Source organism: Poeciliopsis prolifica, unplaced genomic scaffold (assembly GCF_027474105.1).
Source record: "Poeciliopsis prolifica strain line A6 unplaced genomic scaffold, Auburn_PproV2 SCAFFOLD064, whole genome shotgun sequence".
Classification (NCBI taxonomy): domain Eukaryota; kingdom Metazoa; phylum Chordata; class Actinopteri; order Cyprinodontiformes; family Poeciliidae; genus Poeciliopsis; species Poeciliopsis prolifica.
Window position 1 is genome coordinate 831,447 of NW_026562439.1, and position 25,152 is coordinate 856,598.

General features: G+C 37.6%; 1 protein-coding gene across 2 annotated transcripts; it reads right to left on the bottom strand.

The window, feature by feature from the left end:
* Window positions 1-133: 133 nt before the first annotated feature.
* Window positions 134-24,824, bottom strand: herc3 (HECT and RLD domain containing E3 ubiquitin protein ligase 3). 2 transcript variants are annotated; one of them, XM_055019845.1, is made up of 25 exons: window positions 24,737-24,824; window positions 22,335-22,680; window positions 20,770-20,929; window positions 19,462-19,538; window positions 18,090-18,311; window positions 17,845-17,936; window positions 17,511-17,641; window positions 16,922-17,073; window positions 16,247-16,320; window positions 15,269-15,393; window positions 14,555-14,614; window positions 12,468-12,579; window positions 11,210-11,399; window positions 10,909-11,072; window positions 10,398-10,511; window positions 10,280-10,303; window positions 10,096-10,194; window positions 9,199-9,369; window positions 8,835-8,978; window positions 7,945-8,111; window positions 6,301-6,367; window positions 5,698-5,780; window positions 4,304-4,487; window positions 2,878-2,980; window positions 134-2,578 (listed from the first exon to the last, which is right to left on the bottom strand). In XM_055019845.1, the coding sequence occupies exons 2-25, from the start codon at window positions 22,555-22,557 to the stop codon at window positions 2,370-2,372; spliced, it is 3,147 nt and encodes a 1,048-aa protein (XP_054875820.1). In that variant the 5' UTR covers window positions 22,558-22,680; window positions 24,737-24,824; the 3' UTR covers window positions 134-2,369. The 2 variants fall into 2 exon arrangements, with proteins under 2 accessions (XP_054875820.1, XP_054875819.1); XM_055019844.1 differs by having other exon boundaries at window positions 10,096-10,197.
* Window positions 24,825-25,152: the final 328 nt, after the last annotated feature.

Consider the following 25,152-nt stretch of genomic DNA (forward strand, 5'->3'; position numbering starts at 1 on the left):
CTCCATCAGAAAGAAACTTTTGGACAGAAATGTAATGTTTTCCCTTCCACAATAATAAGCAAATGAAGGAACCAGATTTGTTTTTGTAGTCCATTAAAAGAAACGACTGAAAACAGCCATGAACTCCAACAGAAACCTTTCCACTATATTTTATTTCAAATATGAACAGAGCGCTTTCCGTAGATTTTAGACAAATCACATCCTCTGTAAGCACAATAAAAGGTGCAGAAAAGTCAAGGGCTGCACAAACCTTTGCATAGGACCAAAGTCTGTAGGAAAACCAGCCTGAACGGAGGAAATGACGACATGTTGAACGTGAACATGCAGCGCGCAGCTCCAGCCGAGGGATGCAGCGTCAGCAGAACAGCTTCAGGCGCTTCGTAGGAAACCCAGAGACTCTTTTACGTCACAACTTTTCTGATTCGTTATTGCTGAGCGGATCAATACTTTGAGATTGTTAAGATATGCAAGACGACTCCACTCACTTCACACTAAGAGGTCGGACTTCAGGAATAAATAGGATATCAGAGCAAGCTCTAGAACAAATTTATATATATATGCCAAGCATTTAATATGCATACGTCATTAAAATATGTATTTATTCAATTATTACAAATTAGCTGCTGCTAACCTATAATGCAGTAGCTAATAATTACATGTACTAATGCTAAGATTTGATTATTTTTCCATTTATGTCATTTTTGGGAAAACCTTCAAAGTTGCCTTGATTCTTGTGCTCCAGTTAAAACATGAATTTTTTAAAATTCCTCAGAATCACTGAAAACTGGAGCGAAAATATCGAGTTCGTTCATCACTGCAATGCATGAGAGCGAATCGTCGTCGCTGGAATCTGTTTCACCCAACAACATGCACACAGACGACAACCAGGGACTAAAAGTCAGCTTCATGTCCGTACGTAAAGAAGGCGGCGCCGTTAAATGCGGGTTAAAATGCGTCAGATGAGCGATGAGCGGCCAGAGACTCCTTTCTTTTCCCCAGAAAAAAATCCTGCTGTTGGGACTTTAAAGGATCAGCGTGACTGTCGCCCTCCCAAAGGTCAGGGCTTTTTTTTTAGATTTGATTCAAAGTCCTGTTTGCACACATTTATACATGTTCATCAAAATATAAAAACACTCTATTTCATAAATTAAAACAACAAAAACAAATATAGTGTCTCAAGGTGAGTCTTTAGAGGTGAAAAATAGAATTTAAGGAATAGAAAATACACGGCTTTGCAAAAGGAAACAAAAGGAAATTCAGAAAAAAAAATTCAACTGGTACTGGTTCTTCTGATCTCACTCTGCAAATACAATAAATGTTATCATTTCTGATCTATTTTCTAGTGCAAATATCTTAACACACATGAAATAAGACAAAACTAACATACAGATAACATTTTAGAAAGATATAGGTGCTTATTTCAAGTCAATATTCCTCAATATTGGTGAAAAATTTCTGGTTTAACGGTTAAAATTTTATTGAAAGTCATCAGGAGCCAAAATGATCTTTTTTCTTCCAAATTAAAAAAGCAAAATTAACATTACTGTAAATTGTTTATCCTTTATTTGCACAACAATAAATGAAATGTGTAAAATTTAGGGGGAAAAAGATGCTAATATGAGGTTTGCCTTAATGTCTACAGTGATTTAACTTGTCGAAACGATTATTTTCTGTTTTGTTGATCTATAAAATGTTTTGGGTTTTTACCCCTTCAGGCAATAAAAAAAAAAAATAATAATTTTTTCAATATTCGCTGCGATTATACAAATATAATGGAAGGTTGTGCCCAAGTTTGAGTAAAAACAAATAAAAACAACACATGAAAGAAAACTGTAAGTAGTTATAAACTTGCCTTATTACAAAAAGTGTGCATCTATACACGAGAACCAGATTTGTACTACTCTTGAACTTCAATTATGGCCACATTAAATTATTCCAAGGACCAGAAATGGCCCACAGGCCGCACTTTGGACACACCTGCATTATAAGTAAATTTATCTAGAACTTTTCTATCAATATTAAGAAATTACTGACGATAAACAAGCCCCTTATCTTGCTGAAAAGTTGTAAGTTAGTTTTGACTTTTTCAAGTGAACTCAGACATTTCCACTAGAAACTGGACAAAAAATAGTTGGTAAGATTGCAGGGAAGCAATCTCTCTATCTGAATGACTTTTTTCCAAATAACATCGGCTGATCAAACCCTCATAGTTTCAAACATTTTCCAGCCGTAAAACCGATATAAAAACATCATCTATACAGATAGACCTTTGTAGATTTAAGATACTAATCAACATGGAGTGCGTCCAGCATCCTCCTGCTGATACTCGCGTTAAAGTGCATGAAAGCCCCTGGAGGAGCGGCGCCGCCTCAGACCAGGCTGAAGCCCTCGTACTGCTCCACGGCCTGAGTCAGGCGGCGGCGCAGCGTCTCTTTGGTCTGGTAGCGCGGCATGTCCAGCAGGTTGTAGCAGGTGTGAGCCACGGGCAGGTAGTGTTCCTCCGCTGTGGTGGACTGGATGACGATGCGGAGGCTCTCCATGCCGTGGATGGGGATGCGGTCGCTTCCCGTCAGAAACACTGGAAGAGCAGAACGACGCTTCAATTCAACGCCCATAGACCCAAAACACATTATTGAAGGAGCAGTATTCTGTGTTTTAGTGCCATTCTTAATGTTTTTATGTCAAGTGTAGGTCAAATTAAACTGCAAAAATAGCCAGAAAGTCTCCAGTACAATCATTTAAAAAAAGGTTTTACCTGAAAAGAAGGCACATTCATGCCAAAACATCAACATAGGATGAAACAAAAAGTTTGCAGTTGTGTATTTATATCCTCCAGCAGCCTTCCAGCATCAACCAATGAAAGATTAAAATGCTTACATAAGAACTGCTTCTTCTTCTCCAGCGGGAATTCGTGGAAAACCTCCCAGAAAAGTCGGACTGTCGGGTGAGTGGCGGTGTACTCCCCTTTGTAAACGGCGTTCTGTAAAGAGACAGAAGAAGAAATCGTCTCACTTCATATTCATGGAAACCTGAATGTAAGATTCTCCCCTCAGTGATAAGATGAGAGTGAGGTTTCTTCCTCCATCCTACGATCCAGATCAGACGTTTTTTACCTTTGAGCTGAACAGCTGGTTTCCATAACGGTCGTAAAGTCAAAACGTCTCATTTACTACAATGAGTTATGATCAGTAACCAGCTGCAACGCAACAACAATCCCATTTGTCTTTATGCATCTTTTTCCTCTGAGTCAGAAATCAGACGTCAAAGACTGACGACAAACATGCAGCTGCATTTTTAAGGAATCAAAAACAAGAATCTACTTGAAGCCGGGACACCCTGAGGTCGCGTCCACATCCCAACCAAAAATCTCAGAACTGCAGCTGCAGAAAGTAACAACTGCAAAAATATGAGTTTGATTCCTTTTTAAGCCTTTATGATTTAAAAGAGACAAGTGTTGCAGTTGAAGATGACAAACCTAATTAAATTATGAGCAAAACTGATAATTATTTTAGTAATCGATTGTTGTATTGATTCATTGGACAAAAACAAATGTGCAAACGCTGCAGATTTTTATCAAATTCTCTTTTCATATAAGAAAACAAACATTTCATTGGCTAAATGCAATAACACACTATTCATTTAGTGAACACTTGATCATTTGTAGAGAAGGAAGTAACTGCAGCTAAAAACCATCAACATGAGAAAAGCTCAGGTCGTCCTGCACAGCATCCAGAACCAAAAGGAATAACTGTCCAAACATGAAACACCTGAAAAAAAAGGTCCAGAAACAGAACCGATCAAACCTAAAGGAGCTGCAACTTCACAATAAATAAATCCATAATAACCTGCAGAGGACTGATTCTACCACAACTTTAAGATTAACCTGGAAGTTCAACGCTGGAGGGCAAAAAGACGATTGTTTTACCTGCTAGTTATGCTTGTTTGAAGTCAAATGAGCATAACTTACCTACTTCCCACTTCCTTGCTTTTATTTTTAATTAAAACTTAACTGTTTAACTGTTGTGATCTGGTCGTATCATCTTTTTCCTAAGATGAGAAATGTGATGCTCTTGGACATTGTGATCTAGCTGTCATCTCTTTTTATTTTATACATACATATAAGGCTCATAACTAACTAATGGTAGTCATCGTCGACGAGGAGAGGATCTTATCTTCTTGGAACAACTCAATAAAAAATCCATCTTTTAAAAATAAACAACATTATAAAATGTTAATGTGTGTCGGCTGCTTGGGATCTGAAGAGGACGGATCCTTCATGTTGTGATCTGGTCGTAACGCTGACCTTTTCCATCTCCTCCCAGTTGTAGTTGTTGTTCCCGACCACCATGGCCATCAGCTCAGAGGGCTGGAACAGCGACAGGATCTCCCCTCCGCACACTTTCAGGAAGCCGGCGGAGAAGGCCGAGTATTGTTCGCTCACCGAGTCGGAGAACACGTAGCGCAGGTAGGCCTCCACAAACTCCTTCCTGAAACACAATCAGGGCGAGTCGTTGAGCCGCCTGAAACATCTGCATCCCAAAGCATCAGCTTCACAGGAACGGAGCGTTTACACACCATAAACGCTCTGTTCCTGTCTCTGTGTCTGGGTGCTCATGTGGTTTTCATAGTTATCTGCAGAACACGAGTTCATTAATAATAAGCAGATTAAATCTGTCATCTGTAATATGAAACACTGCATTAAATTCAATGTTTCCTGCGACTCTCTAAACTCAAGTGGCAGGACCTCGGAGTAAAAGGGCCAGAGAAAGACGAAGAGAATGAAGGCAGAATTAGCAGACTTATTGAAATGTCTTATTCCTACTATTCTAGCATTATTAGGACAACCCTTGTATTATTGTGACTGGTCTTATAATAATATTCTTTTCATTTCAAAATTTCATAAACTAACATTCTTAGTCTGGCTGTTGTGAAACTAGCAGCGGTTTGAGTAGAAATGACAGAGAGAAGAGAAACTTTCACTTCTGAATGATGTAAAATAAAGTTTTGGAGTGGCCTAGTCAAAGTCCAGTTCTGTATTGTGACACCTCATTTATACTGAATATGGGGCAATTATTTTTCACACAGATGGCCCAGGTTGGGTGGGTTGGTTTTTATCTTATAATAAATAAAATATTTTAGAAGTTCTTTTTGTATTACTCAGGTTATTTTTCTCCAAAAGTAAGATTAGTTTTATCAGAAACATTTAAATCTGTGAATAACAGCATGAATAGAAGAAATCAAGAACATTTTTACAGAACTGTTACTTTATAAACCTAAAAAGCTCGAGTAAACGTCTCCTCCTGTTCAAACTGATTAAAAAAATCTCTCACAAAGACTCTTTCTGAAGCGGTCACAGTGACCGTAACGTTCGATTCAATCGTTCCCGACTTTAACACATCATAGGAGAAAATGTCACTGTGACCCAGAGATGAAAAAGTCATGTTTTTATTTAAATGCACCAGAGATAACTTTAAAAAATATTCTTGTGCATATGAAACACAAAAAACTGACTGAACTGAATTCAACTAAAAATATATATTTTAAAGTTAGGTAACATTTGTGGCTCTGGCTGGACTAAGAAAAAATGTATTTCTAACAACTGAAAGCAAAAGCATGCAAGTTTCCAGAAGGACTATACGGACTGAAATATGAATATTTATTTATTAATTAATCTCTCAGTTAGCAGAGTGGTAAAACCTGTTGTTTTTGTCCACAGCGATGCTCTCTCCTCCAGGAATCAGCTCCTTGATTTCTGTCATCCCGTAGTTTTCCCTGGTGATCTACGATGGAAAACACTGATTCATCATCAATAAATTTGAGAATACTCTGATCTGCACAGAACCCACATCGTGATTTTGAGGTAGAACGTAATCAGAAAATAAAAGGGAGGTAATGATCGATCCCTGAGGAACACCACAGCTAAGTTAAGCTACGAAGAGTCAACAATTGTCTGTGGCAGCAGCAACAAACCCAAACATGTCTGCTACACCTCTAACCCACAGAACTGAATCAGCCATCACAAAAACAAGAAAGAAAGTAATTCCCTTGTCTAAAAAAAGTCTTAAAGCTGAATTTATCGTAAATGCATGACCTCATGCATAAATACATAAAATGCATGTATGAAATGCCTGCTTCTTTCACTAAAGTATTTTGTTGTGTAAATGTAGCATGTTTGTCACATTTTAATAGAAAACCTACAAAAATCAACTGTATTTTACACAACAAGGAGAAATTTAAAAAACCTACTTATTCTTTATCCGATACTAAAAACAGCGAAAACATTTATGAGAAGTCACACACAGCAAAGTTGAGAAGAAACGTCTCTTCTACGTCGCCTCCTTCATAGTCTAGAAGTTGCTGAAGACTCCTGGAAAACAGACAAATAGTAATTAAGGACAAAAAAAGAAAACAAACACAGTCCATGAAACATATAAATAACAATTTAACATGTAGCTGTTTATAACCGACAGTAACAAACAGGATATAACGCAGAGGGAGTGTGCTCTTTAGTTTTCCTGCGAGCAACACATAGGAGATTTGTTTCCAAAACACAGGAAACACGGAAAGAGGTCAAACAGTCTGACGACAAAGCGGCTAATTAGCGAAACGGGGCGGATGTTAATTCCTGCCGGGATGAGGTCATCATGAGCAGGAACTGCATTGATTCTGGAACATTTCCACCATCTACGTCTGTCCAAGATGACGTTTCTGTGGTGCTGGAGGCTGTGCAGGCCGTTTCCACACAGATAACATCAAAATCAATAGTTACATTACGCTCTGCAGAAACACAGACATCAGTCCTCCCAGAGCAATATCCACTTTCTCACTTCAATATAAATAAAGAAATGAAACAGGGTTTTATTTTAACAATATTTTAGATGTGAAGTTTGTCAAAATGCATTTTTTTCTTTGATTTTATTCTGTTTGGTCAATAAGTTGTGTTATTGGTGTATTGATAAGCTAACTCTCAGCTCCTTCCCCTTTTGTCTAACTGTGGTACGTATCGGGATCAGCTCTGCGTTTTTCTTTACAAGTTTTATATTTGAACATACATGTTAGATCAGTTTAATCATATTACAGTGCATCATGTGAAAGTCTGTCATGTTTTGTATCTGGTTTAAATATTGTGCTTTTTAGCGATGTATAATTTTACAACTCTCATCTGCTGAGCGGCTAACTGCTCACGTGGAGCCACTGCTCAGTAGTTTGTTTAGGGTTATTTATTGTATTTTATTTAATAAATGGGCCAGAAGCTAAATACAGTGAACCCGAATGTGTCTGTCGCGAAATCAACTTACTGGTACCGAGACGTAGAAGTTTTTCACAATAAGCCGGGACTGTCAAACCGTTTTCATTTTCATTATGAAGATAATGTTCTCACAGCGCTGATTGTTCCAGAATATACTGATAAAACCTGTTGAACTGTTACAATATTAATAAAGCAAATAAAATAATATTGAACATATTCTCACACTGATCAGTTTGCAATTGTTTTTCTTATTTTTTTAAATAAAAATCACAGAATTGTTGGTGCTAACTTAGAAATATTTGCATTTCTGGATAACAGTAATTGTAACTTTTTGACACTCGCCATAGAATATTGATATGAAATACTGCCTCTTGCAGGTAGGAGTCAGCATCACTTACACCCAATGTTTTTCACCATTTTTGTGGGGAATTTGCAATGAACTCATAATAAAAAATTAGAGCAAAAAAATGTGGGGATCTCAGGATTTTGTGTAAATTTTCAAAATGTCAGATACAAAAACAGCAAAAAGATAAAAGTTTAACCACAGATCTGTTATCTGGAAGGCTCTATTCATGTGTTTCTGTGGAGTCCAGACGGCCACATTTGGCCCCAGGGCCTCGACTTTGACACATGCGTAACGAACCGTTTACAGTGGGAGTTGTGTCCTGGTTTGAAGCGTAAAAAGCGGAGCGAACCTGGCTTCTGTCGGCGAGAGCTCTTTGAAATCGTCCAGTGAAGGCGACACGTCCAGCAGCTTCTTGTAGAGCGCCAGAGGAAAGTGCAGATCCACCACAGTGGAGTTATAGATGGCCAGACCGCAGACGATCCCGATCAGATGAAACCAGTTCTGCTCCACAAAACACTGGGAATGCAAACACATTTACACAAAACTGAAGCTCACAGAAAGCAGAACATCTGGAAACTTCTTATTTAACATGATCAGATGTTTTTCTTTTTCCATATTTCTGTCTGATAACCTGTCAGCATTTATTAAAATTTTACTAGTTAGATGGAGAGTGCATTTATCATATTGTTTATCATTTATGGTGATAAATTTCCTCTGATAATTATTCTGATTTATAGTTGTCATAATAAATTCCCATTAAAAAACAAAAAACACCTGTCCATAATGTCAGGATTGTTAGTTATTATGTTTCCCACCGTTTGGTCAATGAAAGAATTTTTTTTTTTTTTAAATATGATTCAATGTTAAGTTGGGATATATGGGCTTAAAAGTTTTGTTACGTTACTTTGTGGTATTATTGTGATAAAATATAAAAGTGAGTGTTACAGCAATTACAGCCCCACAAACCCAAACACTGCCCTTGAGAAACATTCCCATCTTTAATCAATTTCTCAGTCACATAAAGCTGTGCGATTTGAATCACTGAACTGCATACAGCTTTACCTAAAGTCCTAATGAGGGTCAAAGTTCAGGGACGTGTTCCCTCATGGAGGCGCTTGTTTAGTAAATAGGAACGTTCTGCCTGCATCAAGGTTATTATAGTTAACTAAAGCAAGCAAAATAATGAAAACTGGAATTCAGAAAACATTTTTGTGTAAAACCAGTTTGATTCCTTCTTACTTTGTCAGAGAACCACAGCAGGTTGGAGTCTTTATAATGAGTGAACATCCCATAAACAGGATCCAGAAGCTCCTTTAGCAGCAGCAGGAAGAACTCTTTAGTCACGCCGCCTGCGTCGACGGCTTCCTCGCCGTCAAAGATCACCTGGAGGGAGCAGACAATGAAGGAAAGTGCATGTAGAAAGATTCCGAAGCCGTACTTGTACTTTGAGAAAACAAGAGGTAAATAAGATCAAAATGAAGATTGATGGACTGCAGCTTTTAAACAATTAAATGTTGAACAATGTCTGCTAAAAAGGAACATTTTCCAAACTTATTCCTGTATTTTGATACCAGTGAGATGCAGGACTCAGGGATCTGCTCACCTTGAGGGGCTTCTTCAGGTCCACATCAGAGTACATGGTGAGCTCCCGCAGCGTGTCACTGACTAAATGGTTCCTGCGCACATGCAGCACCAGATATGGGTTCCTAGCCAGGTGGGGCTCCAGCGTGAGCAGCATGAAGACGTTGTGCAGGTTTGCACCACTGACGGCCATCTTGGCAATCAATAAGCGATAAATAATTAGAACAGCAGATTGGAAAACAGACCTGCGCTAAAGTCTTAAGTTGCTTTTTCTCATTTAATTTCAAAGCAGATAAAGTTTCTTTCTACTAACTAATTTTCTTCATTTTATACAAACCTGTAAAAGTGTGATTATAATGGCTGAGTTATGGATGCGCTTCTTGAGGTTTGCAGTGAAACTGATGTGTGTGTTTGGTTAACAAATTTATTCTCAGTATAAGACAATGATTTTGCTCACTTTCTGTCAAAGCTCTATATTCAGACAACTTACCTTCTCAGTAAAAGTCTGAGCAGACGTGATTCTACTTACTATAAAAAGACAAAGACTCTCTGTTGTACTTAACATTTTCCATTGCAATAAATGTCTGTAATAATTACAAATGATTACAAATAAAAAGTCTATCTGTTTCAGCCAAATTTGGACCTTTTGAATTACAGTTTGGCGGCCACACAGATCAATCCAAGGGCCAAAAATGGCCCCCGAGCCCCACTTTGGAGACCTCTGGATTAAGTATTGTCAGTAATAAAATTACATTTTCTAGTCATATTTCCAAGTTCCTGTCAACTTTTAAGATTTAACACAAAACCACATCCTGCCCAGCAGCCCAAGCTTAGCAAGATTTCTGGGAGACAAACTGTCAAAAAAAAGTCAGATTATTTGGTGGTTGAAAGCTTTTGCACAGACGTCAGCGGCTCCTACCTGCATTTGCAGTTCAGCATCTGTTTGCAGCATTGTCGTCTTGGCTCGGGCGTTCAGGATGAACGGGAAGGCACAGAGGTTCACTGAGGGAAAGTCGTTCTGCTGGGATCGCGACACTCACAGCGTTACAAAGCCAGCATGAACACGACTGATTTAAGGTTTTTAATGTTCAAAATCAAAATACCTGTGAGGGGGAGGAGCTCATTTTCTAGGAACCAAAATAAAACGGGACAGAAAAATGTCAGGATTATGCATACTTTGCGAATAATCAAGACAACACAGGAATGCGACGCTGTGCTCACAATCTCAGCTTTAGTCAGAAACCATTTGAGGTAGTCCTCCTGGATGTCCACCAGGTTGCTGATGTCTGGGATATAAAAGCGACTGTACTCCACATGATTCGCCCTTAAGTTTACCTGGCAACACAAAACAGGTCTGAGCCTCAGAGCAGTAAAACGTTTTCTCCTGAGCTCGGGCGGAACATAGCACAATAAATCATCAACAATAAAAAAGACATATGATCAATATCAACAGATAATAGAATATTCAATAATCTAAGACTCTATACTTCTAGATGATCATATTGTATTTTTCATTACAATCTCGTCTTTCGATTGTAAGAAAATATGCAACATTTTATTAAGCACATCAAATTTTATCTCATTCAAATATTTATTATGGTTTGCAGCAGTTCCTTTGGAAACTTTTCCATGTGTTCAACTTGTATTTATATTTTTGAAATGAAAAACAGAACACATAAATTACAATGAAAAATTTAAGATAATTTTTTGTTCCTCGTCAGCCGATCCGTACCTTGTGGAGTTTCTCCAGCAGCTGCAGCGTGGCCAGGAAGTAGTTATCGTAGAAGACGGGCACCAGGATCGTCTTGCCGCCCGTCAGCATGAACACAACTATGCGTTTGTACATGTCCACCATTCTGGTGAAGAAGCTGCCGTCCATAAAGCACCACCAGTTATCTACGGGAAGAAAAGACGACCAAAAAACAGGAAAACACTTCAGTTTTGCTCATTAAAGCCGTTCGAACGACTTCACAGATTACCCCAAAAGAGATTTGGGATTATTTGGTCGCAGTGTGTGCATGGAAATATGATACCCAATACTTTGCTGGGGTTGGCGTCTAGCCGGAGAATAGCCATTGCCAGGGGAATAGTGAGGCGGATGTAGTTCTTGGAGTCCTGCAGGGCGGGGTACTCGGACAAGATGAGGTAGATCCTCATGGCCTCGACGTCCGGCGGCGAGCGGGGCAGCTGGGGGATCAGCAGGCTCTCAAAACTCTTGGAGGCCTAAAAAACACACAGTTATTACTATATAAATCAGACTTTAGAAAAGCTGCAGAGGGAACAGAAAACGCTTTTAAGGCAGCAGGACTTTAAAGGTTCTGGACTTTTGCCTCTTGCCACTGATTGCAAAGTCATCTTAACATCATTCAAACAATCTCCAACCTACAATTACTAAACCATAACCGGCAATGATGAGTCAGAGCTGCCATTTCTTTTTTAAGAGCAGCGGCAGAACTTGATGTACTTCCAAAAACAAACTCTAATACACATGCAGAGGAACCGCTACCCTGGGAATGATGCATTACATGGAAATGGTTCTTCTCCCATCCCCAGTAGGAAAACAGGAAAACTTCTACCTCCAGAAACATTAACGGATCCACATTATTACTTTAACATGGATAGAGCTTCATATCAGCTGAAACAACTAATCGGATCAATTGATTATTGAAATAATCTTCAGCTCATCAATTGATTTTGAGTCTGTTCTTTGTACAGACTCAAAAAAGGCAAATTACTGAAACAACATATTCAGAGCAGTAATAAAGCTAAAACTCTACAAATAAATACATATTTTGCATTTAAGGTTAATTTAAATGTAAACTTTAATAGACAAAAAAAATGTTGAAAGTCATTAAATCATTCAAATACAAACTTATAATAGCAGGTGCAGATAATTAAATGTGTATATAATTATTTCATGATTCCTGAACTGAATAATTTTATTTGTCAAACTTAGCAATGAAAATTCAACTAAACTTTTATTTATTTTACTGTACATTTAATTCAGAACTTTGTTCCTTTTGGCCCTCCATAACATTTAGACACTGTTAAGTGGAAAATCTTTCTGGGTATTTCCTTGTCAAGGGAATTTTTTTCTTGTAAATAAGTTGAGTTTTAATTAAAATTCTGCTTTTTTACAAACCAAACAACCTCAATGACAGACATGGGAGTTTTATGGTGACATCATCACCAGATGATCAAACTGAGATCAATGTGATCCAACGGAAAAACAAACATTTATTTATTCAGTCAATCATTTAAAGCTGCATGTTGATTTATGTGGTTTATTACCTGTTCCAGGAGTCCAGAGAAGGCCGGTTTGCTGAGAATGTCAAACAGCGTTCTGACCGAGTTGAGATCGATACCCGGGATCTTTGGGTTGGTCTTGAAGTGAGTGTCATCACTGAGAAGACAAAAACAGAAATAACTGATTCCACTGTAATTCAGAAGCAGTTTTTCAAGAAAAGAAAAACAAAAAGCTGTTGAAATTACAAACAAAAGGATGGAATTTTTAAAAATCCACTTTTGAAACTAAAAGGTTTTTTTTTTTAAGAAAAACTGAGATTAAACTAAAATTTTTGAGTTTCTTTTCACCCAAATTTTTTATTTTTGAAGCTCAGAAAATGTTTAGTTTTTTTCTAGAAAATTTCTGACATTGAACTCAAAATTTCTTCAGTTTTTGGCATAAATTTACTCCCTTTTTCTAAGTACAATGGCCTTATTAAACCATCACAGTAATAGAACTAGAACTTTTTTAAAATAAGGAGTGAATGAAAAGTGCGAGGTGAAAAATTGGGCAAATGAACAGCTTTGAAGCAAATTCAGGGTAAAACCAATACAATAATAATAGTAGAGCTACTACCATAATGTATTCTTTTTCTCACAATTTTGATTTTCCAAAACTTTATAATCAACCTTCAGAAAGTTGAGTGATGTACCAACTACCAAAGACAGAGTATTAATAATACAATTATTAAAGAATGCAGAGTTGGTGAAATAATTAAGGAGGTGTGAAGCAACCGGCTGGTGTCCATCTTTTATAAACCAGCTGTGAATCAGCAGAGAAACCCGACCCGTAATCCCTGCAGAGTGTTGTTGGCCTCATGAACCCACAGCGGTCTGCTTTCCACCCTGCTGACCTCCTGAGCTCCTTCCCAGGACTTGATAAGTAAACTGCTGATAGGTCAGCCTTAGAGAACCATGACCTCTACTCAGGTTCACAGAGAAGGAGGAGCACAAATCGTCCTTGATCTAAACCAGATAACATCTTTCCCCAACAACATTTTCACTTTTTCTTTGCTGAATAAGGTCCTGTAAGATGAGTAAAAGTATGCAGTGTTCAGTCAAATGTACAGCCGTTTTGTTTACACATAATAAGAAGATATGCGTTGACCCCAGTGACCTGTGGGGAAGCAGAATGTAGCGTTTCAGATTCTAATTTAGTTTGCATCACAGAAACATACAGGACAAATAACTCTCACCTCAGGGTAATGTAGAGACCAATAAACCTAAAAGTCATGGTCTGAGACAGTGGGAGTGTCCTTGTGAACCCACAAGAACATAAAAACTCGAGATTCGAACCCAAAACCTCCTTGGCTTTCTCAATAAACAATAAATCAATTAATCACATTTAAAATAAACTCAGTTTATTGTTTATCTCTTTTCTGTCTTTCTATCAGAAACTGGATGATAAAATCTTCAATCTGTTATTTTGGTCTCAACTAGCTTTTTTTTATATATATATATAAAATTTTGCTTGCACAGACTTATTGATCCCTTTTATTTGTCACTTCTGCTGTTTTGTTCATGTATTTTGGATATATAAAATGCTTTCCAGTGTTAAATGTTCAATAGAAATGAAACTTTATTTATTTTTGAGAAGATATATCTTTACTTTAAAATGGTCTGAAAACAACAATATTATCATTTATCACAATAACTTCTGGGACAATTTATCAGCAGTGCCACTAATCGAAATCCAATTTGGTGAAATTCTTCACTCACCGTATTTGTAAGGAAACAGCTCTATCCATGTTAAAGTAATAATGTAGTTTTTATTTATCAGTTTAAAATGATCTTACAGTATTAAGCAAGTGGAAAAAGCTATTATATGTTTGCAATAATGCAGCTCCTAAAAACATAACAAACTTTAATTAGGACACTTAGAAATCCCAACAAATTCAGTCCAATCTAAAAGCTACTTTTATACAAATAAAGAAACAGCTGCAAAACTAATCAGTGTTTAATATAAGATAAAACAACTTGAGTTTGGAATAAATACTTTGTGTGTGTTTCATATGCAGTGGAGTGAAGCGAGTGTTTGTCTTTAATGAAAGGAGGTAAACTGAGTCGCCTTGTTCTGGATAAAGTTTGTTTACCTTTGGTCCAGGAAGCTGGCGTTCCAACAGGCTGTCGAGGAGAGCTGGATCGCAATGTCACTGCGAAAACAGACAAATACGCTTTTTTAAGTGATGTGCACAAAAAAAAAGACAATTTAGTCAAATCAAAAATAAAATTTTTCTTTTTTCAACCTTTACAACCTAAGGATCAATTTTTATTTTATAAAAATAACTTTTTAAAGAACCACCATTTATTTCTTCTTTTAGGATTTAAAATAAAGATGACTATAACATTTAGAAAAAAGAAAAAAGCAAGAGTAACCTGACAGAGAAAGTCACTGCCAATGTTTTTGATAGTCATGCTTTTATTATTTTATGTTTTGATGCTTTAAAAACTAAAATCTCTCTGGCTGAATTCAAATGTTGATACTTGTAAACGATGCTGCTATACTGACAAAGACCGTAAATCTCAAGTTTTTTTATTGTGAATCTAGTTACAGATGATTATTTCTGTGGGATGGAAAGTTTTGTAAAAAGTATAAGTAAAAAAAGGACAGATTCCAACATAAATGCACGAAAAAAAGATCTAAAAAACGTTTTAACGTCCTTCTTTGTGGAAACTGAATGCAAATATTGCAGAAATAAACTTATGAAATGCTAAACATGCCTTTGTTATTAAATATAAATTAAAACATAAGTCGGCTGCACTTTTAAAAATTTTTCAAGCAGTTAGCCGTTCATGTTTCCACTTACTTTGCAACAGCCGAGTCTGTGTTGTACATCAGTTTTAATCTCCATGAGTTTAACTGTTCGTAGTTGATGGGGGCGAGGCTTTTACTGACGTTAACCACTCTGAAGTCCGCTGTGGCAGCAGAACTCTGCCAAGAACGAGAAGAAAAAACGTATTAAACACAAGAAAAGGAAACATGACCCTAATGAGCAGGTAACAGTGAAAATATCTGGTCATTTTTTCAAAGAATATACTGCATAGTTCATGCAAATGACAAAGTTAAAGCCACTACTGCCACCTTGTGGTGAAACACTGAACATAATAATGTTCATTGGGGAAAATGACCCACTTGTGTCTGAAAAGCTTAAATAGGCTGCATCTACACTTGGTTATAAAAACACACTGTCATATTTCAGGACCAACATACCTTTTTACAATGTTTTTGAGAGTTCTCAAGAAATGTATTATCTGCACTACCATGTTTAAACATAATGGTGTGAACTATTCATGGCCTTAAATACAAACAGAGACCTTGCCATAAATAACAAAGAGTAAAACATTAACTGATTATCAATGGGACAAAAATCACTGCTGTTATGTTCTACACGGCTTAATAATACAAAATATTCTTTGGACGCAGTTGTTGAGCGAAAAGTTGGTGCCGACACTTGAATAAAGAATAAGCTAGAGCTGAAATTCAAACATTTCCTTTTTCTGAATGAGAATATTTATCACAAACGATCATTTGCGCTTTTAAATGCCTGGATACGACACCGGACTGCTGGATCTCCAACTATCTGTTCCCAGATCTGACTTTATTCTCCTCACTGGACAAACTGCGATTTATATCTTAGTCTCTTGAGCTCACATTTGAACAACAAGAAATATAAACATCATGAAACATGCCTTTTATATTACACCGGATTGAACCAACCCACAGTATCAGTAATTACAGATGTAAGGGTTATTATTTAGGAGAAATGACATCTTAAACGTCATACCTGTTCGTTGGAGTACAATAAGAAACTGTGGTCTCCTCCACATATGATTTTTATAACTGTATATTGCTTTGAATCTGATGGAAAAAGACACAAAAGAGAAACTTAACATTTGATAAGAGTGATTCAAACTACTAAAATAAACCCAAATTAAACCTGAAGAGTTTCTTTAAAGGTTTGTCCATTTTAAAAATATATTTTCTTGAGTCGCAAATCTTCCAGAAATCATTCTTTGCGAACAATGTGTCATTTCAGAGAAATCACACAGACAAAGGGAGGCTTTGTTTGTGTAGTAACAATTTCCTCAAAACTGTTGAGCCAACAGTTTGGACATCTGTCTTTGTAAACAACCCATATCAGAAAAGTCCAGGGGAAAGTAAATCAGAGAAGTCAGCGTTTCCATTCAACCTGAATGTTTTAAAAAAAAAACTGTTGAATTAAATGTTTTTCCAGCTACTTTAAAGGCCCTCAGAAAACCTAGAAGCTCCTGTAAAACTATCTGTTTGGAAGGAAACTGCAAAGAAATTAGGAACAAATCTAAACTTAAAATCTTTTCAAAATAAAAAAGTGGATTTCCCATCCACTTTTCTCGATGCTATGGCAACCATCCATAAGCACACAAACGTGTTGGGCAGAGCAGTTTGTCTGAGAATAGAGTCAAACCTCGTGTTTTCTCACCTCTTCTCTGCAGGTTTCCAGTCAGGAAGCTGGACTTGACAGGAAACGGGCTTCTTGAGTCGCCCAGGATTCCCGTGCCCAGCTGGCCGTGGCTGTTGCAGCCGAATGCATAAACCATGCTGGACGACGGGACTAAGGCCAGAGTGTGGTGCCTGAACAAGGAAACGAAAATATCAGCTTCAATATTCAGAAAAATAAAAATAAACTAGTAAAGTTTTATTGGTGCCGGCTAAGAGCTAGCTTGGACCCGGGTTGGACCCGGCTTGGTGCCAGCTCTGAGCTAGCTTGGTGCAGGCTAAGAGCTAGCTTGGACCCGGGTTGGACCCGGCTTGGTGCCAGCTCTGAGCTAGCTTGGTGCCGGCTTGGAGACGGCTTGTGCTCCAGTTCACAGCGCCACCCGGTACAATTGGATGATTCTAATCATTTTTCAGGGTCAGATTTCTCTGTTGCTGATTTTTCTTGCGGTGGACACTGAGAAGTTTGGGAAACACGTATAATGACAGCTTAAACTCTGGTTGTTGTGTCTGGTGGCAACAGATTTACACTCCTAACTGATGAAAACCCAGAGGTGTTTTTAAACTGACAGTACCTGCCACAGGCGATCTGGGAAACCTCAGTGCCCATCAGCTCCAGAACGCGCCTCGGTAGAAGCTCATTGTTGGTGGAGCCGTGACCCAGCTGACCCCATGAGCCGTCGCCAAACGTAAACAGGCCCCCGTCCTGCCAAAAACAGAATGAACAGATTATTTTATTGCTGTTTGAAAAACACAGGGAGGAAGGGATGGAGGGATGGATGGATGGATGGATGGAGGGATGGAGGGATGGATGGACGGACGGACGGACGGATGGATGAACCAAAGTATTCTCTTTCTTCTTTTATTTGTGAAGCATTTGAGTTTCTGGACATCTGAGGGACTTTATACCTTTGTGAGGGCCGCGGTGTGTTCGTCTCCACAGCTGATGTAAACGACTTTCTGTGATCTCAGAAACTTGATGTGGCACGGGACGGCTCGATCTGGAGAAACGGTACAGTTGAAAAGAGTTAGCAGACAGCAGAGAAGGAAATCAAAGGAGAAATCTGATTCTCCAGCTTAGACCAAAAACACTCCACTGTTTAGATCACTCATCTCTTTTCATTAATGGCTGTTTGTAACCAGCTGATTAATACCTTGTTTGTCATTCAGTCCAAGTTGCCCCACCCTGTTTTTGCCCCATCCGAAGACAGCTCCTGACAAGGAGAGGGCAAAACTGTGGTCTCCTCCAGCAGTTATCTGAGCCAGAGGAATCCCTGCCAGGGACTTCAGGGGATGAGGCGTCAGTTTGCTCGGCTCCCCTTTTCCCAGACCCAGCTGGCCGCTGGTGTTCTGACCCCAAGTGAACAGCTGACCATCTGATGAGGAAAACACAACAATTTCATCAACGTAAACATTAAGCCAGGACTTTAACACATTCATTTTCATTAATTAATTACATAGATATGTACAAATGTTAGAGCCAGAACTTTTTTGCTTGCACTTTTCTGGTACTCTAGGAAATCGGACGCACAAGCGACACCTGCTAACAGCAGCGATGGACGACAAAGCTGCTTCGCTTGGCCCACCGACAATTAATTTCTGCTTCTAAAACCAATCTGATTGGATGCAGGGCCTAGTTATCCACAACAACATGCTATTGTTGTGTTCAGGTTGTTCTAAAAAGAGTTAGCTGAGTGAAGCTACTCAAGCCTGAAAGAGCATCTCAATGCTAAACATGTAGCAGCAGCGCATGTTTAGCACTTGGACGCTAACGTGGACGCTGATACTAACGTTAGCGTCCATGGTCCACATTTCTAAAGAAGTTTTTTTGTTAAATAACCTAAATAACAGATTCAAAACATTACATATTGTTGTTTTTCAGCTCGTGTCTTATTAAATTATTAAATTATTTAGCAGTAGAAAGAGCTTTTGAATAAAAAATGGTGCCTATTTTATCAATATAGGGCTTAGATTAAAATTTGATTTATTGCAATTAATGAATTATACAACCTCCAATTAATTCAATTAAATGTCTTATCAAGTCCTACTGGTGGAAAACATTAAAACAACTAATTTATACAGTTATGGTGTAAGAAAACATATACTCTACTTGATAGAGTATCATAAAAATAATGTAGCTTGTACTAGTTTCTAAATTTATCAGTGTCAAAAACACCAAATATCAATCCTTTTCATTTATGAACTGCTCTAAAGCACCCACTACACTTATGCTAAGGACTGGGCTTTGACTGGGCCATTACCAAAACGTTAATTCTTCGGGGGTTTTAGCCATTTTGTTGGGGATTTGCTGTGTTTTGACAACTTAAATTGTTTTTGCTGATATGCTGTTTGGTTTTCTGGTCATATTCAAATCCCAACATCAAACCATCTCTCTTTGCCAATGACATCATCAATAATTTGGAAATTACTCTGACATTTGTGCTAAAAATTAATTTGGGAGATAATTTGACAACAAAGCAGTAGGAATATGCAGGTTTTGCTGCTATGGAGACACATTTTTCCCACCTCTAGAAAGTGCGATACAGTGCTGGTTCCCACACATCACTTGGGAGATGCTGTGGTCACAAAGCCTTTTCACCAGCCTGGAACAAACAACAAAAACACAATTCATAACTTTTGCTTCGTGTCTTTTTTTAAAAGTGAAAATAAAGGTAAGTGAAAGGATGTCAGTAAAACAATGCAACACTAAAAATAGGGGTGTTAAAAAATGAAATAACTCAAAACCCAAATCAATAAAAAGGCAGAAATAAAGCAGCAACAACTAAGTGCAAATAGAAATTTCCAAATGAGGAAGGAATTGTTAAAACTCTATAACCAGTGTTCACATCCTTGCAGTTATTTGCACAGTTTTATTGTCACTTATTGTAAATAATCTCTTTTAAAGCACAAATACACTTGCAACGTTTTGTACATTTTTTTAAATTATTCTACTAATTTGCACATTTCTATGGATTGAATATTATTTTTAACAACTAAACAGTGTTTTATGTTTACATTTTGCCTTTTTTATGAGATTCTAAATTATGATTTTTATATATTTATCTTTGTGTGAATCTACATGCTTCAATTACCTGTCACTTTGCTGCTGTTACATCAGAATTTTCTAACTAAGGGACGACTAACAGATGTTTCTGTTCTATTCTTTGTGTCCTTCACTATATATTCTCTTAAATGGAAAGATTTAAACTATAAATTCGAGCTTTTAAATAGCTCAAAATTATTATATATTTTTTAAAGATTTCCAATATTAAACAACAAAATTATTAAGTTAATGCACATTTCAGTTATTACAGCTAAAAATCAGAAACCCAAAACCAGGGTGTAGTGATGGACTCGGACCTGAACTTTCAGAGACACATAAAGACAGTTACAAAGTCATTTTATAAGTAAAACACTGAACAGTTTAGCTAGCACCACAATGCATTAAAGATCTTCTATTGTAGCAACCTCTCAGACCAGTTAGGTCTGTTGGTTCTGGTTCTGCTCTGCATCCCCAGAACCAAAACCAAACATGAAGAACCATCTTTCAGCTTCAATTCAATGCAAATCTAGATTAAACTTACAGAAAACTGCAAAACACAGGTTAGTGTTGGTTTTGAACCTTAATAAAAGGAACATTGATCAATCATCAAATGGTTTTAGTGACTCATCAAAGTTCCTGGTTTTCTGAATCATTAGCTGTATGGGTTTTTATGACTTTCTGTTTTTATGATGGAAGGCACTTTGAACTGCCATGTCGATGAAATGTTCTATAAAATAAACCTGACTTATTGATTGATTGATTTTTGTTTTGCAGAAGCTTCAGCCTCTCACCTTGGGATTCGAACAGCCGCCTCCACCGTCCCCAGGCCGAGCTGCCCGCCTTCTCCAGCTCCCCATGCGAACACCTGGCCCTGCTCATTGATGGCCATCGAATGCGCCCGGCCACACGACACCATCGTTATCTTCTGGGTGTCCAGAGCCCCAACCAGCTCTGTGGGGAGAACAGAGTCTCATCAGACTGCAAGCAACCTACAGTCTTTTTTCATTCAGTAATGCAAAATTTAAAAAGCATATTTAACATGCACTATATATATATATATATATATATATATATATATATATACACACAGTGTAAACAAAGAATTACAAAAGTTAAGACAAAAATCTAACGCTATAAATTCCATATAGTTAAAGTCTTTGGAAAATGCAGAAGTATTTTAATTTGAACTTGAAGAACAATATATAAACATGCTAAATCCTCCCAAACAAACCAAAACGTTAAGTCTGTCCAACAGCCTTTTTGGGCTCCTTCATAAACCCAACCCATGTGAGGAATTTAGAAATCCTGCTGCTAGAAAATTGTTCTATAAAAGCTATGATAGATGCATTTAAACTGTTCCAGAGTGTTGCTATTGACTCAGAAGTAGAAGCAGGAACTTCTGGAAATAAGAAAAACAGAGCAGATAATTACAAGCAGTTACTCTGTGTTTCCTGTGTGGTTTTCAGCTGCAGACTTTAACAAAGAAGCTAAGCAGAAATGGATGAATCCTAAATATGCAATAGCTTCTGATGTTCAAAAATGTATTCTGTGTAATTTATGATAATAATAACGTACTACTATTATAATACAGCCTACCACTTTAGATATGAAAGCTTTCACTGATTCCAGCCTGGATTGTCTAACAGGCTCTCCGACATGCCTGTACAAATCGTGCTTCAGGGTTCCTTGAGAGTTTTCATAGAAATTTCCTAACTTTCTCAGTAGTCTAACTAAAGTCTACCGTGAATTTGGGTGTGGCTTTAAATACACCTACATTCCCAGGAGGGAAACACTTCCATCCATAACTAGGCCTAGTTATCCACAAATTTTGCAAGACAAAACATTTTCCCAGAAGTTTTTTTACGGTAAACCATAATGTTGTTGTTTTGAGACCATTTTCATGTAATATGATGATCATGGCATTGTAATGCTGTCTCAAACTTTAACTCCAAACGAACGTTTAACACCTGAACTGGAAGTCGTTTTAAATATCCAAAAATAAAGAAAACAACTGAAACAACAAATAAAGTGAATTATGAACTTTCTGTGAACAAAACTGTCCTTCAAAAAAAGGACCAGTTGATTCCAAATTGAAGACTTAGGTCATCCAGATTTTGGTAGAAATAAAGAGAGAAAAGAAAACTGATAAATTATGCAAATGGAGATTATTCAGCTTGCTAATTTATTATCCAATTAATTGATTTACAGTTTATTGTGACAGGCCCATGAATAGATGAAAATCCTTTCTTCTCTCCATGTTTTCCCACATTCTTCAGACTGCTTTGCTGCCTCTCCACAGTGTCTCTCTGCAGGATGATGCAGCTTAAAGCACTGAAGCTGCAGAACAAAAGCTTACCTGGGGACGTCCCATCTCTGTTGTGGCCCAGCTGTCCGCAGCTGTTGGAGCCACACGTGTAAACGCTGCCGTCGTGCAGCAGGAACAGCGTGTGCTGCCCTCCGCACGCGACCTCCTTCAGTCCCCGCCCGCTGAACACATGGCAGCTCCTGGGCTCAAACGCGGGGTTCCTCTCCGCGCCAATGCCCAGCTGCCCATCCCTGGCGTTCCCCCAGCCCAGCATGCTGATAAAAGGAAATGAGCAGCAGTCTGAAGAGGCGGAGAGAACGAGGGCCAGATTGAGGGAGACGATTCTGTTCAAGCCTCAGATCAGCCCCGCTTTCTCCTCTTCATGTAAACTCCAACCCTGGGAAAACAGCAGGAACGACTCATCATCTTCAGTGGAAAATATCGCCTGCTAGTTAACAAGGGCTCTTCAGTTAGAAAGCAGGGATTCGATTTAGGAATGCTTGTTGATAGAATGAGGCAAGTAGAAAGACCGAACATCAGTTTTAAATGAATGGACCCAGAATGAATCATAATTTCAACCCCATTTCTACGTTGTCACCAGACTTTAGTGACTTTAGTTAAAAGCTATAAAGATCATGATGTTCAGTTTTTGTGACTGTTTATTGTTTATTACCAAATATCGGGGATAGAAACATCACTGCAAAATACAAAATTTTACCAAGAACTTTACTTTTAGTTTCTATTTCAAATATATAAATACACTTGAAATGAGACAAAACTAGCTTACAAGTAACTACAGCAAGATATAGGAGTTTGTTGTAAGTCAATAATTCCCTAATGCTGATGGTAAATTATTTCCCTCATAATATAGAAAAAATATATTGTTATTAATGAAAATATAGTGGAAATAATACTTTTCAAAGCCAATATTAAAGAATTACTGACTTCAAACAAGCTTCTGTATCTTGCTGAAAAGTTACTTGTAAGACAGTTTTGTCTTGTTTCAAATGGATTAAGATATTTGCACTAGAAACTGGACCAAAAATACTTTGAAAGATATTGTGTTTTTACAGTGTACACAAAACTAGGAGTGCATCAATTGTAATTTTCTGGCCGAATACAATGTTCACATTCTTGCAGAGGGAGGCAAGTATCAACCGATCTCCCAGAATTAAGGAAATCTGGGCCAACTAGTCTGTGAAAATCAAAACAAATACTCCCAGATACTGTTCTTACCGTTATAGATTAAACTACATCAATCTATATTCTCTGTGGTCTTACTTATGTTAGCAATTCTAACTCACAAGCTATTGGCTGCAGTTTGCAAAGCAGCCAATCCAGAAGCAGCATTTATTTTCCTTGGTGCTGATTGGCTGTGCTCCTAACAGTGCCTATGACTGGATGACTGAGGATGTGCTTCTTTCTGTATTGTCCTAAGATAGTTTCCACTGTTTGAGGCAGTTGTAGGAATAATTGTAGCCTTTTTGGTCAATAAAAGCACTTAAATAATTTATTACATGTTATTTATTTTGGTTTTGACTCTTTGTATAAAATAAAACGTTGTTATTTTTACTCAAGATTATCATACAATGAAAACTTGGTTCTAGGAGTTTCCTAAAGCAAAAAAGTGGAGCTTTCTGCTCATATCTACTGTAATTTAATTTATTAAATTATGGATTCTGGTAGGTTTAATGGCATGAATGATTTGTTAAATCACCAAAACAAATGCTGAATTTTTATTCTTTTGATATAAAGAAAATTTCTGGAGGTATTTGGGGGAACTTTTAGGTAACTAATCACTGACATCATCAAAATATACCAAAGACAGAGGCTTAGTTCCCTGGCGCAACCGTCACGGGTTCAATTTCCTGTTCAAGCTACATAGTAAGTGCCAAAAAAAATCTTTTAAAAATGATTTTAAAAAATAAATCACAGATCAATTTCTCTCATTTTCACCATGATTTAAATGCTTTGATTTCAGCTTTATTTGCTTTAAAATCGATCCATAAAAAACAGCAACTGCCATTAGTTTCAGTTGTATTCTTATAGAAACAGTCATCGCAACATCATCAAAAACAAGCCTCTCTAACACCGATTTGTGTCTCAGTTCATGTTTATCGTGTGAAAGGATTATCACAGCACTCCGCTCGGCTAGCTGCTAACTTTAGCTCTTTAACTGTGCATCATAACCCCCCCAGCTCTCGGTTACAACAGATTTTAGGCTAACAAAGGAATTACAAACTAGACTGAACACATCCGCTTATGCCCACCGATATCGCTTTATCTTCGTAGTAAAATCTCAAACAGAAGCAGCTAACCGTCCAGCTAACTGAGCTGCGAGCGACAGCGGCGCTGGAAACCAGCAGAAATCTTCATATCGCTTGTTTGAAACTCCACCTGGACGGTTGCTATGGGAAAAAATAATTTCTAAATCGCACAGTCGGTTTTCTCACCTCGACAAAAGCATGTTGAGGAAGGGGCGTTTGGCTTCTGGTGTGCAGCTGACAAAAAAAATGAGGAAGTGCTACAGATGTTTACGTCACCGAACGCCTCAGAAGTAGGAATGATGTGATTGGCCCGCTGAACCGGAAGTTCGAGTGTTATTAAAAACTGAAATATTTTGGCCTGTTCGTTGATTTCAATTCTGCTTAACTTTTATTTGTCACATAGCGAAATTATATGTTGTTTTATATAATCCAAATATCTTCGAGAAGTAATGCCTTCTTTTATTGGGACTTGGGGTCATAATTCAGGTATTATTATTATTTTATTTTTTATGCTACACAATGATACTGCCATGAATATATTCGCAAAATTTACAGCACACCCCACATCAGAAGAAGCAATTGAAGCTTAGCTACATCCCCCC

Bases quoted from the DNA above. Each gene is read 5' to 3' on its own strand.
- herc3 (XM_055019844.1), bottom strand. From the start codon at position 22,557: ATGCTGGGCTGGGGGAACGCCAGGGATGGGCAGCTGGGCATTGGCGCG. The intron at 11,400-12,467 runs GTAATAAACCAC...TGTGTTTTTTAG, and splicing joins TCTCTGGACTCCTGGAACAG to GCCTCCAAGAGTTTTGAGAG. The intron at 11,073-11,209 runs GTATCATATTTC...TTCTTCCCGTAG, and splicing joins CAACCCCAGCAAAGTATTGG to ATAACTGGTGGTGCTTTATG.